The sequence below is a fragment of the Drosophila ananassae genome (assembly GCF_017639315.1).
Source record: "Drosophila ananassae strain 14024-0371.13 chromosome 4 unlocalized genomic scaffold, ASM1763931v2 tig00000054, whole genome shotgun sequence".
In the NCBI taxonomy this organism is placed as follows: domain Eukaryota; kingdom Metazoa; phylum Arthropoda; class Insecta; order Diptera; family Drosophilidae; genus Drosophila; species Drosophila ananassae.
Genome location: NW_025319037.1, coordinates 2,959,471 through 2,976,958, shown reverse-complemented (window position 1 = coordinate 2,976,958; position 17,488 = coordinate 2,959,471). Strand labels below are relative to the sequence as shown.

The 17,488-nt window shown below is 44.6% G+C and overlaps 1 protein-coding gene across 10 annotated transcripts in view; it reads left to right on the top strand.

The window, feature by feature from the left end:
* Positions 1–17,488, top strand: part of LOC6502768 (transcription factor SOX-6) — a 437,528-nt gene that overhangs the window by 219,232 nt on the left and 200,808 nt on the right. For all 10 annotated transcript variants that reach the window (XM_044717619.1, XM_044717618.1, XM_044717622.1 and 7 more), the window contains one exon: positions 17,134–17,227. In XM_044717619.1, coding sequence (XP_044573554.1) covers positions 17,134–17,227 — 94 coding nt within the window. The remainder of the gene's footprint in view (positions 1–17,133; positions 17,228–17,488) is intronic.

The following is a 17,488-nucleotide window of genomic DNA, read 5'->3' as shown; positions in this document are numbered from 1 at the left end:
CCCACCCTTCAATGGGGGGAGGATTTTGAGCCAAGCAGCCACCAAAGAATGCATATAAAATAATTATAATATGCTAAGCTGCAGCTGTTGTTATCAGCATGTTTTCGTCTCTGTTTTGTCTCCCAGTTTCGCATGCGCTTTATTGTTATTTGTAGCGTATGCGCTTTGGGGAGCTTTGGTTGAGCTTCTGGGCAAGCTCTTGGTTTTTGCGTTTGTTGTGATTTGGAGTTGATTGGAGCCGCATAGATCAGGGTTAAATTGAACCCAAAATAAATATATTGAAACACTGATTTGAAACGCGTCTATTTATTCGGCTGTTATTAAAAACTATTAATAGCACAACATTGGTGACCCCGACGTGATTTTATCCCGGTTGATTATTGTGATTAACATTAAAAGTGCCAAGAAAACGCCCTTTTTGTTGTTGCTACAAGTTGCATTTTTATTGAAGAATGGAGTCTGGAGCTGAGACTATTGGAGCTGCTGCTGCAAACCGGGAAAGGATGCTGCGGAGCAGAACAGAGGTTGCCTGACAGGAGATGGAGGCGCTGCATCATAAGGTGAAGGCTGCGGCGCGGACTGAGGATTGTTCCATTATTGCGCTGGAGTCAGTGGAGAAGCGTTTGCGTGAGCGGTTCACCGCGCTTCAAGAAGAGTTGGAGGAGCTTAATTTTAGCGAGATCGGGAGTGATCTGTATTGGAGATTCTCGCAGCTGGCGACTGATGTGGAAGTCGAAATTCAGGTGGAGGTTGCCAAGCGCTCCATGAGAATCGCTGCCCACTCCACACTTCTCGACGGTGCCAGTGTATCGCCAATGCCATACAAGCCAGCCCCCTCCTTGCCACCGTTGCCGATGCCAACATTCAGCGGCGGCTATGCCGAGTGGCCGGATTTCGGCGCCATTTTTAAGACCACGATTGACATCCATCCTCACCTAACGAAAATGGAAAAGCTCTGGTGGCTCATTTCATGCCTTCGCGAGTCAGCCTTGGATACGGTGAGAGCTCTGGAAATTCATGACGCGAACTACGATGTAGCCCTTGACCTATTGCGCAATCGTTTTAGTAATCGGCGTTTAATATTTCAGTCTCACATTAATGAGATCCTGCAGCTTCGTGTGGTCGAGCCAGAGTCTGTTGCTACTCTTCGGGAGTTAGCCGACCGATTCAATGGACATATGCGGGCCCTCATGAGTTCCGAGACGTCGGCCGAAATTCAAGGGTGCCTCCTCATCCAGATCATCTTTCAAAGGCTGGACCTGCTTTATAGGCCAAATGGGAAGACTTTCTGGCAGGAAGCACTGATGACAGCCTTCCATCTTGGGAGTCTATGGCACGATTCTTAGAGCAAAGGTGCCGGACTCTCGAAAGCGTTGACTTTTCTTTGGCGGCGTATTCACAAGTTAACCAAGTAGGCCGAGGTAGATCGTCCAATAACCGATCCTCGTGCATGGTTATTAACGCCAGTCTTGCTCTTTGCGCCCTGTGTGGTGTTTCGGCGCACGAGCTTCCTGCTTGTCCAAGGTTCAGTGCTTAGCCAATTGAGGGACGGCGCTGGAGTCAGTGGAGAAGCGTTTGCGTGAGCGGTTCACCGCGGTTCAAGAAGAGTTGGAGGAGCTTAATTTTAGCGAGATCGGGAGTGATCTGTATTGGAGATTCTCGCAGCTGGCGACTGATGTGGAAGTGGAAATTCAGGTGGAGGTTGCCAAGCGCTCCATGAGAATCGCTGCCCACTCCACACTTCTCGACGGTGCCAGTGTATCGCCAATGCCATACAAGCCAGCCCCCTCCTTGCCACCGTTGCCGATGCCAACATTCAGCGGCGGCTATGCCGAGTGGCCGGATTTCTGCGCCGTTTTTAAGACAACGATTGACAGCCATCCTCACCTAACGAAAATGGAAAAGCTCTGGTGGCTCATTTCATGCCTGCGCGAGTCAGCCTTGGATACGGTGAGAGCTCTGGAAATTAATGACGCGAACTACGATGTAGCCCTTGACCTATTGCGCAATCGTTTTAGTAATCGGCGTTTAATATTTCAGTCTCACATTAATGAGATCCTGCAGCTTCGTGTGGTCGAGCCAGGGTCTGTTGCTACTCTTCGGGAGTTAGCCGACCGATTCAATGGACATATGCGGGCCCTCATGAATTCCGAGACGTCGGCCGAAATTCAAGGGTGCCTCCTCATCCAGATCATCTTTCAAAGGCTGGACCTGCTTCAAAGGCCAAATGGGAAGACTTTCTGGCAGGAAGCACTGATGACAGCCTTCCATCTTGGGAGTCTATGGCACGATTCTTAGAGCAAAGGTGCCGGACTCTCGAAAGCGTTGACTTTTCTTTGGCGGCGTATTCACAAGTTAACCAAGTAGGCCGAGGTAGATCGTCCAATAACCGATCCTCGTGCATGGTTATTAACGCCAGTCTTGCTCTTTGCGCCCTGTGTGGTGTTTCGGCGCACGAGCTTCCTGCTTGTCCAAGGTTCAGTGCTTAGCCAATTGAGGAACGGTAAGACGAAGTGCGGCGTCTGACTCGCTATTTTGTTTGTCTGGAGGATGGCCATCTCGCTTGCGGATACTCCGCTTCCCGCTGCTCGACGTGCAATCACCGTCATCATATTCTGTTGCACCCTCGTGGGCAGGTTTCACCCGCACGAGTCTCACGTCCCATCTGTGCAGTCGCTGGTGCGAACCCATCCCGCTCAATTAACACTGTTGGGACCCAGGACCGCAATGCTGAGCTGGTGCTCCTGCCAACAGCCAATGTACTCGTACGTGGTCAATCTGGAGACTTCCTGCCTTGCCGAGTTTTATTGGATTCCGGTTCACAAGTGCATCTCATTACGTCGCGGCTGGCGAATGAACTTCAGCTTGACCGCTCCAAATGCTCCACAACGGTGGCCGGTTTCGGCGGCGCTGGATTTGAAACAGATGGAGCATCCGTTAATGTGTGCTTGAAGTCCCGCCTTAGCACATATTTAGTGGAAATTGAGGCTGTTGTAGCTTCACATATAACGGACTATCAACCTAGCCAGGACACAGATGCTTCGGGCTGGAAGATTCCTGGCAATATGGATCTAGCTGACCCCAACTTCCACAAAACGCAGCGAGTGGACCTGCTGATTGGAGCCGGCTTATTCTTTGACCTGTTGTCGGCTGGACAAATCCAGTTAGGTCACGGGCTCCCCATTGCTCAGAATACTCGATTTGGCTAGGTGTTTTCTGGCCACGGTGGACTATCACGGGATGTGTCGGCGCTCTGTGGTAGGAAGGACAACCCCTGGAATAACCTCTGCAATAATGTGACTGCTGCCCCTTCCAGCATTGTTATTGAAGGCCCACCCTTCAATGGGGGGAGGATTTTGAGCCAAGCAGCCACCAAAGAATGCATATAAAATAATTATAATATGCTAAGCTGCAGCTGTTGTTATCAGCATGTTTTCGTCTCTGTTTTGTCTCCCAGTTTCGCATGCGCTTTATTGTTATTTGTAGCGTATGCGCTTTTGGGAGCTTTGGTTGAGCTTCTGGGCAAGCTCTTGGTTTTTGCGTTTGTTGTGATTTGGAGTTGATTGGAGCCGCATAGATCAGGGTTAAATTGAACCCAAAATAAATATATTGAAACACTGATTTGAAACGCGTCTATTTATTCGGCTGTTATTAAAAACTATTAATAGCACAACATTGGTGACCCCGACGTGATTTTATCCCGGTTGATTATTGTGATTAACATTAAAAGTGCCAAGAAAACGCCCTTTTTGTTGTTGCTACAAGTTGCATTTTTATTGAAGAATGGAGTCTGGAGCTGAGACTATTGGAGCTGCTGCTGCAAACCGGGAAAGGATGCTGCGGAGCAGAACAGAGGTTGCCTGACAGGAGATGGAGGCGCTGCATCATAAGGTGAAGGCTGCGGCGCGGACTGAGGATTGTTCCATTATTGCGCTGGAGTCAGTGGAGAAGCGTTTGCGTGAGCGGTTCACCGCGCTTCAAGAAGAGTTGGAGGAGCTTAATTTTAGCGAGATCGGGAGTGATCTGTATTGGAGATTCTCGCAGCTGGCGACTGATGTGGAAGTCGAAATTCAGGTGGAGGTTGCCAAGCGCTCCATGAGAATCGCTGCCCACTCCACACTTCTCGACGGTGCCAGTGTATCGCCAATGCCATACAAGCCAGCCCCCTCCTTGCCACCGTTGCCGATGCCAACATTCAGCGGCGGCTATGCCGAGTGGCCGGATTTCGGCGCCATTTTTAAGACCACGATTGACATCCATCCTCACCTAACGAAAATGGAAAAGCTCTGGTGGCTCATTTCATGCCTTCGCGAGTCAGCCTTGGATACGGTGAGAGCTCTGGAAATTAATGACGCGAACTACGATGTAGCCCTTGACCTATTGCGCAATCGTTTTAGTAATCGGCGTTTAATATTTCAGTCTCACATTAATGAGATCCTGCAGCTTCCGATGCCAGTCCTGCTCTATGCGCCCTGTGTGGTGTTTCGGCGCACGAGCTTCCTGCTTGTCCAAGGTTCAGTGCTTTGCCAATTGAGGAACGGTAAGACGAAGTGCGGCGTCTGACTCGCTGTTTTGTTTGTTTGGAGGATGGCCATCTCGCTCGCGGATCCTCAGCTTCCCGCTGCTCGACGTGCAATCACCGTCATCATATTCTGTTGCACCCTCGTGGGCAGGTTTCACCCGCACGAGTCTCACGTCCCATCTGTGCAGTCGCTGGTGCGAACCCATCCCGCTCAATTAACACTGTTGGGACCCAGGACCGCAATGCTGAGCTGGTGCTCCTGCCAACAGCCAATGTACTCGTACGTGGTCAATCTGGAGACTTCCTGCCTTGCCGAGTTTTATTGGATTCCGGTTCACAAGTGCATCTCATTACGTCGCGGCTGGCGAATGAACTTCAGCTTGACCGCTCCAAATGCTCCACAACGGTGGCCGGTTTCGGCGGCGCTGGATTTGAAACAGATGGAGCATCCGTTAATGTGTGCTTGAAGTCCCGCCTTAGCACATATTTAGTGGAAATTGAGGCTGTTGTAGCTTCACATATAACGGACTATCAACCTAGCCAGGACATAGATGCTTCGGGCTGGAAGATTCCTGGCAATATGGATCTAGCTGACCCCAACTTCCACAAAACGCAGCGAGTGGACCTGCTGATTGGAGCCGGCTTATTCTTTGACCTGTTGTCGGCTGGACAAATCCAGTTAGGTCACGGGCTCCCCATTGCTCAGAATACTCGATTTGGCTGGGTGTTTTCTGGCCACGGTGGACTATCACGGGATGTGTCGGCGCTCTGTGGTAGGAAGGACAACCCATGGAATAACCTCTGCAATAATGTGACTGCTGCCCCTTCCAGCATTGTTATTGAAGGCCCACCCTTCAATGGGGGAGGATTTTGAGCCAAGCAGCCACCAAAGAATGCATATAAAATAATTATAATATGCTAAGCTGCAGCTGTTGTTATCAGCATGTTTTCGTCTCTGTTTTGTCTCCCAGTTTCGCATGCGCCTTATTGTTATTTGTAGCGTATGCGCTTTGGGGAGCTTTGGTTGAGCTTCTGGGCAAGCTCTTGGTTTTTGCGTTTGTTGTGATTTGGAGTTGATTGGAGCCGCATAGATTAGGGTATTAATAGCACAACAATCTTTTTATCGTTTTACAATCGTTTTAGTAATCGGCGTTTAATATTTCAGTCTCACATTAATGAGATCCTGCAGCTTCCGATGCCAGTCCTGCTCTATGCGCCCTGTGTGGTGTTTCGGCGCACGAGCTTCCTGCTTGTCCAAGGTTCAGTGCTTTGCCAATTGAGGAACGGTAAGACGAAGTGCGGCGTCTGACTCGCTGTTTTGTTTGTTTGGAGGATGGCCATCTCGCTCGCGGATCCTCAGCTTCCCGCTGCTCGACGTGCAATCACCGTCATCATATTCTGTTGCACCCTCGTGGGCAGGTTTCACCCGCACGAGTCTCACGTCCCATCTGTGCAGTCGCTGGTGCGAACCCATCCCGCTCAATTAACACTGTTGGGACCCAGGACCGCAATGCTGAGCTGGTGCTCCTGCCAACAGCCAATGTACTCGTACGTGGTCAATCTGGAGACTTCCTGCCTTGCCGAGTTTTATTGGATTCCGGTTCACAAGTGCATCTCATTACGTCGCGGCTGGCGAATGAACTTCAGCTTGACCGCTCCAAATGCTCCACAACGGTGGCCGGTTTCGGCGGCGCTGGATTTGAAACAGATGGAGCATCCGTTAATGTGTGCTTGAAGTCCCGCCTTAGCACATATTTAGTGGAAATTGAGGCTGTTGTAGCTTCACATATAACGGACTATCAACCTAGCCAGGACATAGATGCTTCGGGCTGGAAGATTCCTGGCAATATGGATCTAGCTGACCCCAACTTCCACAAAACGCAGCGAGTGGACCTGCTGATTGGAGCCGGCTTATTCTTTGACCTGTTGTCGGCTGGACAAATCCAGTTAGGTCACGGGCTCCCCATTGCTCAGAATACTCGATTTGGCTGGGTGTTTTCTGGCCACGGTGGACTATCACGGGATGTGTCGGCGCTCTGTGGTAGGAAGGACAACCCATGGAATAACCTCTGCAATAATGTGACTGCTGCCCCTTCCAGCATTGTTATTGAAGGCCCACCCTTCAATGGGGGGAGGATTTTGAGCCAAGCAGCCACCAAAGAATGCATATAAAATAATTATAATATGCTAAGCTGCAGCTGTTGTTATCAGCATGTTTTCGTCTCTGTTTTGTCTCCCAGTTTCGCATGCGCTTTATTGTTATTTGTAGCGTATGCGCTTTGGGGAGCTTTGGTTGAGCTTCTGGGCAAGCTCTTGGTTTTTGCGTTTGTTGTGATTTGGAGTTGATTGGAGCCGCATAGATTAGGGTATTAATAGCACAACAATCTTCATTTGGGAAATTCCTAAAAATGCGTCTTTTTGAGCAGAAATTGTGTATATAATTTTATTATTTTTTTCTGGTGACACCAATGTCTCCCTATCTCCAATTTAGTGAATTAAAAGTATTTTGCATTTACGAAAATTTCTACCAAGCCAAATACTTTTGGCAAATGTTTGGATAAAGCCCCTGTAATGAATATAATACCTTTCATTTGGTAAATCACTTATTTGGATTGAACGCACACAGAAAATTGTTAATAGTTGCCTGAGATGTTTCCAGCTTCCTAATTTTTATGATTTTGTTCTCCCTATGATGATCTTAGTCCAAATGATTTATTTTTCTAATTGCTAATATTATGCCATAGGGGACCACTTTTTGATGTCATACATTTTTAGAACACTTTCTACGCTATTCTTCCAAGATTAGTATTCGAGTTAATTCCCTTTTAATTATCTGATCTGAAAAGATTTAAAAGTCATTTTTTGGATTAAGGATTTCCTTAAGTTCTAAGTTCCTTAAGTATGAAGTCTGAAGATAACTATAGAGTATTATCAAAATATCTTACCGAGAATAAAAAGAACTTTTACACGTACCAGCTAAAAAGCAGCAAGGGCCTGCAAGTCGTACTTAAGGGCATAGAGCCCGAAGTAACGCCTGCAGAGATAAAAAAGGCGCTACAGGAGAAGGGTTTTAGCGCCAAGACAGTCTTTAATATCCTTAACAGGGATAGAAAGCCGCAGCCACTCTTTAAGGTTGAGCTTGAACCAGAAACCAAGCTCCTGAAGAAATACGAAGTGCACCCAATATACAATCTTCAGTACCTGCTGCACCGCAGAATTACAGTTGAGGAACCGCACAAACGCAATGGCCCGGTACAATGTGCGAACTGCCAGGAATATGGCCATACAAGGTCATACTGTAAACTGCGCCCGGTGTGTGTAGTTTGCGGAAAGCTTCATGACTCCGCACACTGCCCAGCGAGCAAAGATGACAGCAACTCGAAAAAGTGCGGCAACTGCGGTGGCAATCACACTGCTAATTATAGAGGATGCCCAGTCTATAAGGAGCTGAAAAGTCGCATCCACCAGAAAGGAATAGCTGCCCGCACCCAAAATGGACAGTTCACGGCGTCCAGATCAAACCCTGAAGTCTTCTTCTCGACTGCAGCCAGATCCTCACTAGGACCCATTAACGTTGACAAAAATGTGACATACGCAAGCGCCTTAAAATCAGGACCGGCGACACCTGCCTCAAGAAGCTCATTTCTGCAATCAGCATATCAAGAACCGAACACGGCTCAGCAACATCAAACAACAGAGCAGCCAAAAAGCAACTTTGAAGCTATGATATGCAGCCTACAACAAAGCCTGACGGAATTTATGTCGTTTATGCGCACAACTATGCAAGATTTAATGCGAAACCAAAATCTATTGATTCAAATGCTGGTTTCACAACAATCCAAATAATGGCTTTCCTACGGATATCTACGTGGAACGCTAACGGCGTTTCGCAACATAAACTTGAGTTAGCTCAATTCCTACTCGACAATCACATCGATGTAATGCTGCTTTCGGAAACACACCTCACAAACAAATACAATTTTCAACTACGAGGATATTCATTCTACGGAACAAATCATCCAGATGGTAAAGCACATGGTGGGACTGGAATTCTAATCAGAAGCCGCATAAAGCACCATTATCAAAACAAATTTGCTAAAAACTACCTACAGGCCACATCTATAAATATACAACTAAATACTGGCAACCAACTTACACTAGCCGCCGTATACTGCCCCCCTCGCTTCAATATAGCTGAAGATGAGTTTATGCAGTTTTTCAACACACTTGGAGACCACTTCATAGCAGCAGGAGACTACAATGCCAAGCACACACACTGGGGATCCCGTCTCGTGACTCCAAAAGGGAAGCAGCTCTATAATGCAATTATCAAAGCCAAGAACAAGCTCGACTATGTTTCTTCTGGCACACCAACATACTGGCCGGCAGACCCCAGGAAACTACCAGATTTAATAGACTTTGCGATTACCAAAAACATCCCTAAAAATCTGATAAGCGCCAATTGCCTATCGGATCTTTCATCTGATCACTCGCCTGTCCTGTTTATTCTACTGCGACATCCAGGAACATTGGAACAACCATTAAAATTGACCTCACAGAAAACCAATTGGGTTAAGTACAGAAAATATATCAGCTCACACATTGAGCTAAGTCCTCATCTCCACGATGAAGCCAACGTAGACAGCTTTGTTAATTCACTTGAGTCTGTACTCGTCTCTGCAGCTCGAGCCTCAACATCGCAAACTATAAATACACAAAGCAATAAAAAGACAAATCTACAAATCGAACAGCTCGTCCTCGAAAAGCGGCGTTCACGTCGCGAGTGGCAATTCTACAGATCGCCATCTACTAAGCAAAGCTTTAGACATGCCTCACGTCAACTTACTAAAGCCCTACAGCAAGAAGAAGCTTATGTCCACCGCCGCTATATAGAGCAATTGTCAACTTCTAGTACAAAACACTCACTATGGAGAGCTCACCCAACTCTAAGCTCACCGAAAGAAACAGTGATGCCTATTAGAAATCCCACAGGCGGCTGGGCGCGCAGCGATGCAGACAGAGCCAGCACGTTTGCCAATCACCTCAAAAATATCTTCCAACCAAATCCGGCCACTAGTGCCTTTACTCTGCCAACTTTACCATATGAGCCTCAGCTTCAACATGAACCAATCGAGTTTCGCCCAAACGAAATCGCTAATATCATCAAAAACCAACTAAATCCGAAAAAATCACCAGGCTGCGACCTCATAACTCCCAAAATGATCATTGAGCTTCCATATTGCGCCGTCTGCACTATCACCCAGCTCTTCAATGCCATCGCAAAACTTGGCCACTTTCCAGCGAGATGGAAAAAGTCAATTATAATAATGATAGCAAAGCCGGGAAAAGACCACACAATTCCCACGTCGTATAGACCTATAAGCCTACTTTCATGCTTATCTAAACTCTTTGAGAAATGCATTCTGACTTGAATAAACACATACCTAAGGATCCAGGAAGGAATCCCGTCACATCAGTTTGGGTTTCGTGAAAAGCACGGAACGATTGAGCAGGTGAACCGGATAACAGCAGAAATTCGGAATGCATTCGAAAAACGCGAGTACTGTACCGCAATATTTCTAGATGTCTCTCAAGCATTTGATAGAGTCTGGCTAGAAGGTCTAATGTACAAAATCAAGACAATGCTCCCTTGTAATACCCACAAGCTTTTAGAGTCTTACCTCTACGACAGAAAATTTGCTGTGAGGTGCAACACTGATATATCTGACGAATTCACTGTTGGAGCTGGAGTTCCTCAAGGAAGCGTACTCGGACCAACATTATATGTTCTCTACACAGCAGACATCCCGACAAGCACACGATTAACAACATCTACGTTTGCTGATGATACAGCTATTCTTAGCCGCTCAAAATGCCCGATGCAAGCAACTGCGCAGCTAGCTCTTCATCTGGTGGATGTTGAAAAATGGCTATCAGACTGGCGAATTAAAGTATACGAACAAAAATGCAAGCACGTTACGTTCACCTTGAATAGGCAAAACTGCCCGCCCCTTACGCTAAACAACACCCTACTCCCGCAAGCAAAAGAGGTAACATATCTAGGAGTACACCTCGATAGAAGACTCACATGGCGTCGGCACATAGAAGCTAAAAGAACCCACCTAAAGCTAAAAGCCAGCAGCCTTCATTGGCTTATCAACGCTCGGTCTCCCCTTTGCCTTGAATATAAAGTCCTGCTGTATAACTCGGTACTTAAACCTATATGGATGTACGGCTCCCAGTTATGGGGGAATGCCAGCAATAGCAATATTGACATAGTCCAGCGAGCTCAGTCGAAGATCTTGAGAACAATCACCGGGGCACCTTGGTACGTTCGCAACGAAAACATACATCGCGATTTAAACATTCTTCCAGTCAAAGATGTGATCGCAGAACAGAAGGAAAAGTACTTTAGCAAGCTATTGTCGCACCCTAACCACCTGGCGAGAGGTCTAACAAGGTTGAGTAACCAATCACGACTTCGTCGGATTGACCTACCCACCCAGCGACCGTCTTGAGGAACGTGCAACCAGAATGCAGTCTTAGTCTACTGTTAGTTAAATGTTAATGTTAAGATTTGAAAACTTATTGTTAGTCTCAAAATTAAGAGAAGATCCAATAAATAAAAACAAAGTTTAATAAAAAAAAAAAAAAAAAAACTTCCTGTTCCATAAGTAGTTTCGCATTCGTCCTAACAGAGGCTAAAGGTCCTGCTAGGTTTCCCATCCTATCTATCAAGTCTTGTTTTGTCATTTTAATCAGGATATTAATGGATGGTTGTTAATGGGACTTAGGTGGGTTTATAGATTGGATGTCAGACTATTTTTTTACTAATTTTATACGATAGGTTTGGCTGATTCCTCTTTGTCGTACTCTGCAGCGATTCCTCTTGCATTTAGGGCTTCTATGGAGCCTCCTCTATTCTTTGATCTCGTTCTCCCTAAACGGGTACTGGAGGCATCACGGCGATAAAATTTGGAGCCTGATTCTCCACTAGATACAATTCTCTTCGGAGTGCGATGTAGCGATTTTTTGAAGGCACTTTACATTCCAATCCTTTCGCCGTATTAACCAGGTCCCTGCTCGGGTACCAGTTAAAAGATTAGGTTAGTATTCTTTATAAAAAAAGAATTAATTCTTTTTCCATTATTTTTATTTGGGTTTAGATTTTAAACTGACAATTATGATTTTTATGATTAATAGGCGTCCCTCGATGTCATTGGTAGCTGGTGCTATTGCTGTAACTGAAGTCCATGTCTTTGCTCCTAATTGGTCAAAGCAACTGCACTGTGTTGTTAATAGATGCACTTGCCATTGGGTTAACTGCGCTTACCGAATATTCGCAAGCTCACAATCGCAAACGATCCGTGTGACCCTTATTGGTGCCTTGGCATCATATTGCGTCCTATATACTGTGCACATAATTTGGTGACGTAAGCTCTATTGCTGTTGTTGTTGAGATCTTTTGGGCGTGTGACTGGGATTAATGTTATGTTAAGTAGTTTAATTTAAGGAGTTAGGTGGCTTTGGCGGTAAAAAAAAAATCGGTTTTTTTTTTTTTAATTCTACAGAATCTTAAGAATATTCTCCCAATTTTTCAAGTCGATTTGAATAAAACTTTCGGAGATACAGCCCAGAAAAGGTGGACGTTCGAGGTAGAGGCAGAGCGCAAACTTAAAGCGCGTTTTTCTCAAAACTGTGTTTTCGAAGTCGGTTGTCAAGATTTCTCGGAAACTACTCAACCGATCTTGATAAAATTTTGCACAGGCCTTCGAGATACGATTATCTAGAACTTGAACGAAGGATTTTATTTTTCGTTGATTACAACTATTTAAAAAAAAAATGTTCGAAAAATTTCATTTTTTTTGCAAAAAGGTGTCCCAAAAATTAAATTTCCAAATTCAACTTGATTTTTTTTTCCTTCGTTCAGTTTCTAGTTTTAGGTCTGTACTAAATAAAAATATTTAGTTTTTTCATTTCAGATGATTCTGTCAGGAATTGTGCTGTCAACGCGAAAGCACCTTTTTTGCCAGAAGTCATGGGAAATGACGTCTGTTAAATATTTTTTTCTCAAAATTTCAGAAATTCTTGTTTAAATATGCATATTTAAGAAACTTAAAAGTTCAAAGAAAATATTTCATTCTTTACATAAAAAAGTTTTTTTGAAAATAGGCCATTTTTTGACCCCGCAAACCCACCTAATCCCTTAATTTTTAGCGCATGCGCTTTTGGGAACCTTTTTGTAGTTCTGGTGCACACTAACTCATCTTGCATTTTTGTGAGTTCCCCCGCCTCGCCTCTTGCCAATAAATGCATTATTGCTAAGTTTCACTTTTACTTGTATATTTATTCGGCTGCTATTAAAAACCATTAACAGCGTTCGATTATATAAAGTTTCATGTTTTTTTATTTTTGGAGCATAAATGATTCCTGCTGACTCCGCAAACACTTTTGACGATCGCCTCGATTATCTTCTCCACCAACTCTGGGAACTGGAAGCCTGCACTGCGCCTATCGTTCAGGCCACTAAGGAGGAGCTCTATTCTTCTCCCACTTCGGCATGCACTACGTCCGTCTTGGATCAGGTGCTTATTCAGTTCGTCTTCCAATCAAGCACAGAATAGACATTCCCCTAACCTAAGCTTTACGTACCTTGCTTCGGTTTCGGTCTCACATAGTCGCTTTTTGACGGCATACATTTGCTAGGTGTACCGTTGCGTAGGAGTCTTTCCAGGTGATAGCTTGCTGCAGTGCATCTTGATAGATTTTATCCTAACCGTGTGACTTGACATAAAACGTCAGTTACTATAAAACGTGGCATAACAAAAAAGAATCAGACTTGGAATAACAAAATGCAAATGACAGCTATGTAAATGACGTTATCATGGAAGCAGCAGAAAGGCGTGGAGTCATGCTTAAAGATCAACAGCAATAGATTTAATTCGCTCGCAAAAACATGAACACGATAGGGCAAGGTCTGTTGAATTCCGTGCACAGATAACGGTAGATCGAAATCAGCAATTTCTTGCATTTCAATATGTTCCAGTTGTTGGTTATAGCTCCAGTCGCCATGTCGTCATTGGCAGGTGAGCCATGTCACTTGCTGCCAGGCTCTGAAGTTCAATAATGAAACGAAAGAAATGTGTTGTTCTGGTGGGAAAATCAAATTACGTCAACTTGAAACACCACCAGAGCCACTGCGAACTCTGCTTGCTGGAACCACTGCTGAATCGAAGCATTTCCTATTAAATATTAGGAAATATAATTCTTGCTTCCAAATGACGTCATTGACTACTCGCGTTGACGCAAAGTTTTCAAAAAAGTTATATACTAAAGAGCCTCTTTGTGAGGTGCGACTAGACGGGCGCTGCAGAATTCTGTGTTCTCAAAAACCGAAGTTATTTCAGATGTTATGCGATTAAACTGCTCGATAGTCCTATACTTTTCTCGGAAGCCAAGCTGATGCGGGGGCATCAAACTCTTCCTATGAAGGTTTATTCGTAGTTTAATGGGTGAGGGAATTAGCCCCATTTAAGTATTCAATTCCATATGGTAGTGATTCATATAAAAGCACAAAACGGAAATTCAATTATCGGCTTGGGCGAAATTAAGTCATAGTTATACGTTTTTTTGCGGTTCATCTGTTTTTTGATGGTTTTTAGAGATTTTAGCCTGTTCATGGTCGCAGAGCGCTCATACTCCTGTTTGGGATCTTAAAAGCAGAATTGAACTACCGGGGTAGTTGCAGGTGAAAGAAAGTTTTTTTATGTAGGCGCTTTGATTTTTGGTTGTTTGTTTTTTAAGAGTTCTTGACAAAATACGGAAAGCTCTCTTAAGTCTGCGGAGTCGGCGCTTTCCCTGATGTGGAGGACTTTTCTTTCCTTTATCGGTGGACATAACTTTTGTTAATTGATAAAGTGAGTTTTTGATAACAACTTCGAAGGATATATTTGCATTGAGCTCAATGTATATTAATATTGTATACTTCAGTCAGGTATGTTTATGCGGACTGCAGTGGCCTGATGGTACTTAGTAGCTAAGGTTTCCAGAGCAATATGACTTATTCGGGGCCTACACTGAACTGACGAGGCGGTGGCTAACTTGGGCGCCGCGACAGATCTTGCGACAAGCCATACAAATGCGGAGTGATCGGCTGCGTTTCTAATCAACTCTAAGATTCTGCGACCACACATTTTGCAGTCCACACAGGGATTACGGGGTCTGATTCTGATCCCATGGTTGCGATGTATCATCTTTTTTTTTTCAATGCGTTAAATTGCGTTGCGCCTTGGGTTCAGGTTGTGATCCTATTTAGGATCTATAGGATCACGTCCTATAGGATCACGTCACCAAATGTTCGTCCATAAAGCATCCAAATTTGAACTCACGGGCATAACGGTAGGTCCCGGAGTCATAGTCAAAGAACCTATAAAAGTTCTGACTAACTGTACCTAGATTCTGCAAGGGACTGATCGGGTTGACTAGGCCCAGACCTGGGTTGGTTCTCCTCAAGTACAGATGGTATGGGATTTCGGCTGATTCCTTATCGGCCGGTCCTACTTGTGGTCCTTTTCACGGGAGCTATACTCGAAGTAGGGTGGGTAACGTGGTTTCTACTTATGGTCCGTTTCACGGGAGCAACACTCGAAGTAGGTTGGGTAGCGGGGTTTCTACTTGTGATCCGTTTCACGGGAGCAACACTCGAAGTAGGTTGGGTACCGCGGGTTCTACTTGTGGTCCGTTTCACGGGAGCAACACTCGAAGTAGATTAAATACTGAAGCCATACTTTTGGTCCGTTTACACAGGAGCCACTCGAAGTAGGTTCGATGATGAAAGCTCTACTTATGATCCGTTTACACTGGAGCCATGCAAAGTAGATCCTACTTGTGGTTCGTTTTACACAGGATCACTCGAAGGAGGTTAGTTTTGGCATAGCTAGCTGGCTTTGCTTGCTTTGGTCAGTCGGTCATTCTTCCCGATACTGCTGACACTGCTTAGCCAAAATTTTAGTTGGCTTCCAAACGAAGACGAACGCTAACACATGAAACCGTGTATGTGAATGTGTGAGTACGCATACATATAAAGATCAGCTGAACCGCGGAAGAACCTTCTTGATGATGCGCTTTTCTGCGTCTGAACAACCAAAAAAGTTCAATGAGATTATGAGTGTAAAAATGAGCGTAAGAATGAGAGTTAGATTCTCTCTGGGTCCATTTTCGTTGTATGAAATGAGAATTCTATATGTTCTATGGTTAGTGGTTCAAGAGACACCCAAAGCGCCATTATTGGACTCGCATCCTCCAAGGCTCTGTGGTCTGTGCTTGTGTAATGTAATGTACGATGGAGTCCTCCGAATCCCAATGGCCGAGGGAACATCCATCGTGGGATTCGCCGACGACTAACTTCGTGGTCGAGAAAGTGGAGGCTTGGCCTTGGTCCAGCCGGAAGAAAGATGAAACGGCGACTGTTCACGTAGGAGGAATAGCCATCACCTCAAGGAGAACGATAAAATACCTTGTGGTGATGCTGGACACGCGTCTTTCATTCCGAGAGCATCTGCAGTATGCACACAAGAGGGCAAGCGATATGACGAGGGCATTCTTACGCATGCTCCTAAATATTAGCGGCCTGAGGTAACAAAGGCGCAAGCTTATGACAAGGCGCAAGCTATGAAATTGAGGTCCTACGCGCCTGGCATCGAGGCCGACTATCGCCTCTGTGCGTTACGCACGTCTTGCGAATTCACGACGGTATCGGACGATGCGACGCTCGTGATTGAAGAAATTATACGTCAACACAAGCTTGTTCAAAAGAGGTTGGAGCTGGCCAACACGGCCCAGGACAACACCACGAATATGGCGGCGAGAGCTCAAAGCCTGGCAAACTGACAGAGCTCATGGGAGAAATCACCGAAGCGATGATGTGCCACATCGACTTATTCCCGAAGTGATAGCATGGACTGGAAGGACCTTTCCAACCTGGAAGAGAGCCTAGAGCAGACTTGTACACCCGCGAACCCAGTCAGTGTTTGAATGGGAAGCCATAGCCGAGTTTGTGGCGATAAAGGAACTCAAAGAGAGCGCGTAATAGAGGGGAGGTGAGATGCGGGAATTGTGCGAAGCTTTGCTTCACGGACATACTGCACAACACAGCAGCAAACTCTTGTATCCTCAACATGATATGATAAGTATTCATAAATGTATAGTAGTAAAACAAAAAAATTAACGAATAGAAAAACAAAAAACTCTTGTATATGTAGACACATGTTTTCAGACAAATTTTGAATCACACACTTAAAATTTTCAAAACGTCGACCCTTGTACTGATTAAGGATAAATTACATTCACCAAAATGCAAGGAAGAATTACACGAGGCTCATGACTTATCTAAGTGATATTTTGCATGTTCTAGATTCTCTAGATGAGCGTACACAGAACATGATATTACGGCATTCCTTATTGTCAAAATATGAAATAAAATATTAATATATATGTAAAATATGAAATATATCAAATAATAATAATGATTATAATCTGATTTTTCATTTTTAATTTCCACCTATTTAATTATTTCTACTTACTATACTATTATTATTATGGTACACTTTCAGAAAAATCTCCATGGCTTCTGAAGAAGAAAAATCCAATGAAAACAAGCAAACTAATATTAATATGCTTCAACAATTTCAACTCCTACGCTGTTTGGTGAGTAACACAACAAACACTTTTATAAAAAAATTATATTAGGGATACTCCAAATGAAAGGTATTGTTTTCATTAAATGGATTTTATCAAAACATTTTGCCAAAGATACTTTTGCTTGGGAGAAATTGGCGTAAATTTAAATCCCTTTGAACTCATCATCAGACATCAATATTTTTTATCGAAAATACGCGTCTATAGGTACCTCAACCATTCCAATCCGACATTTCTTTCAAAAGTAATTCAGGAAAAATTTAAAGAAGA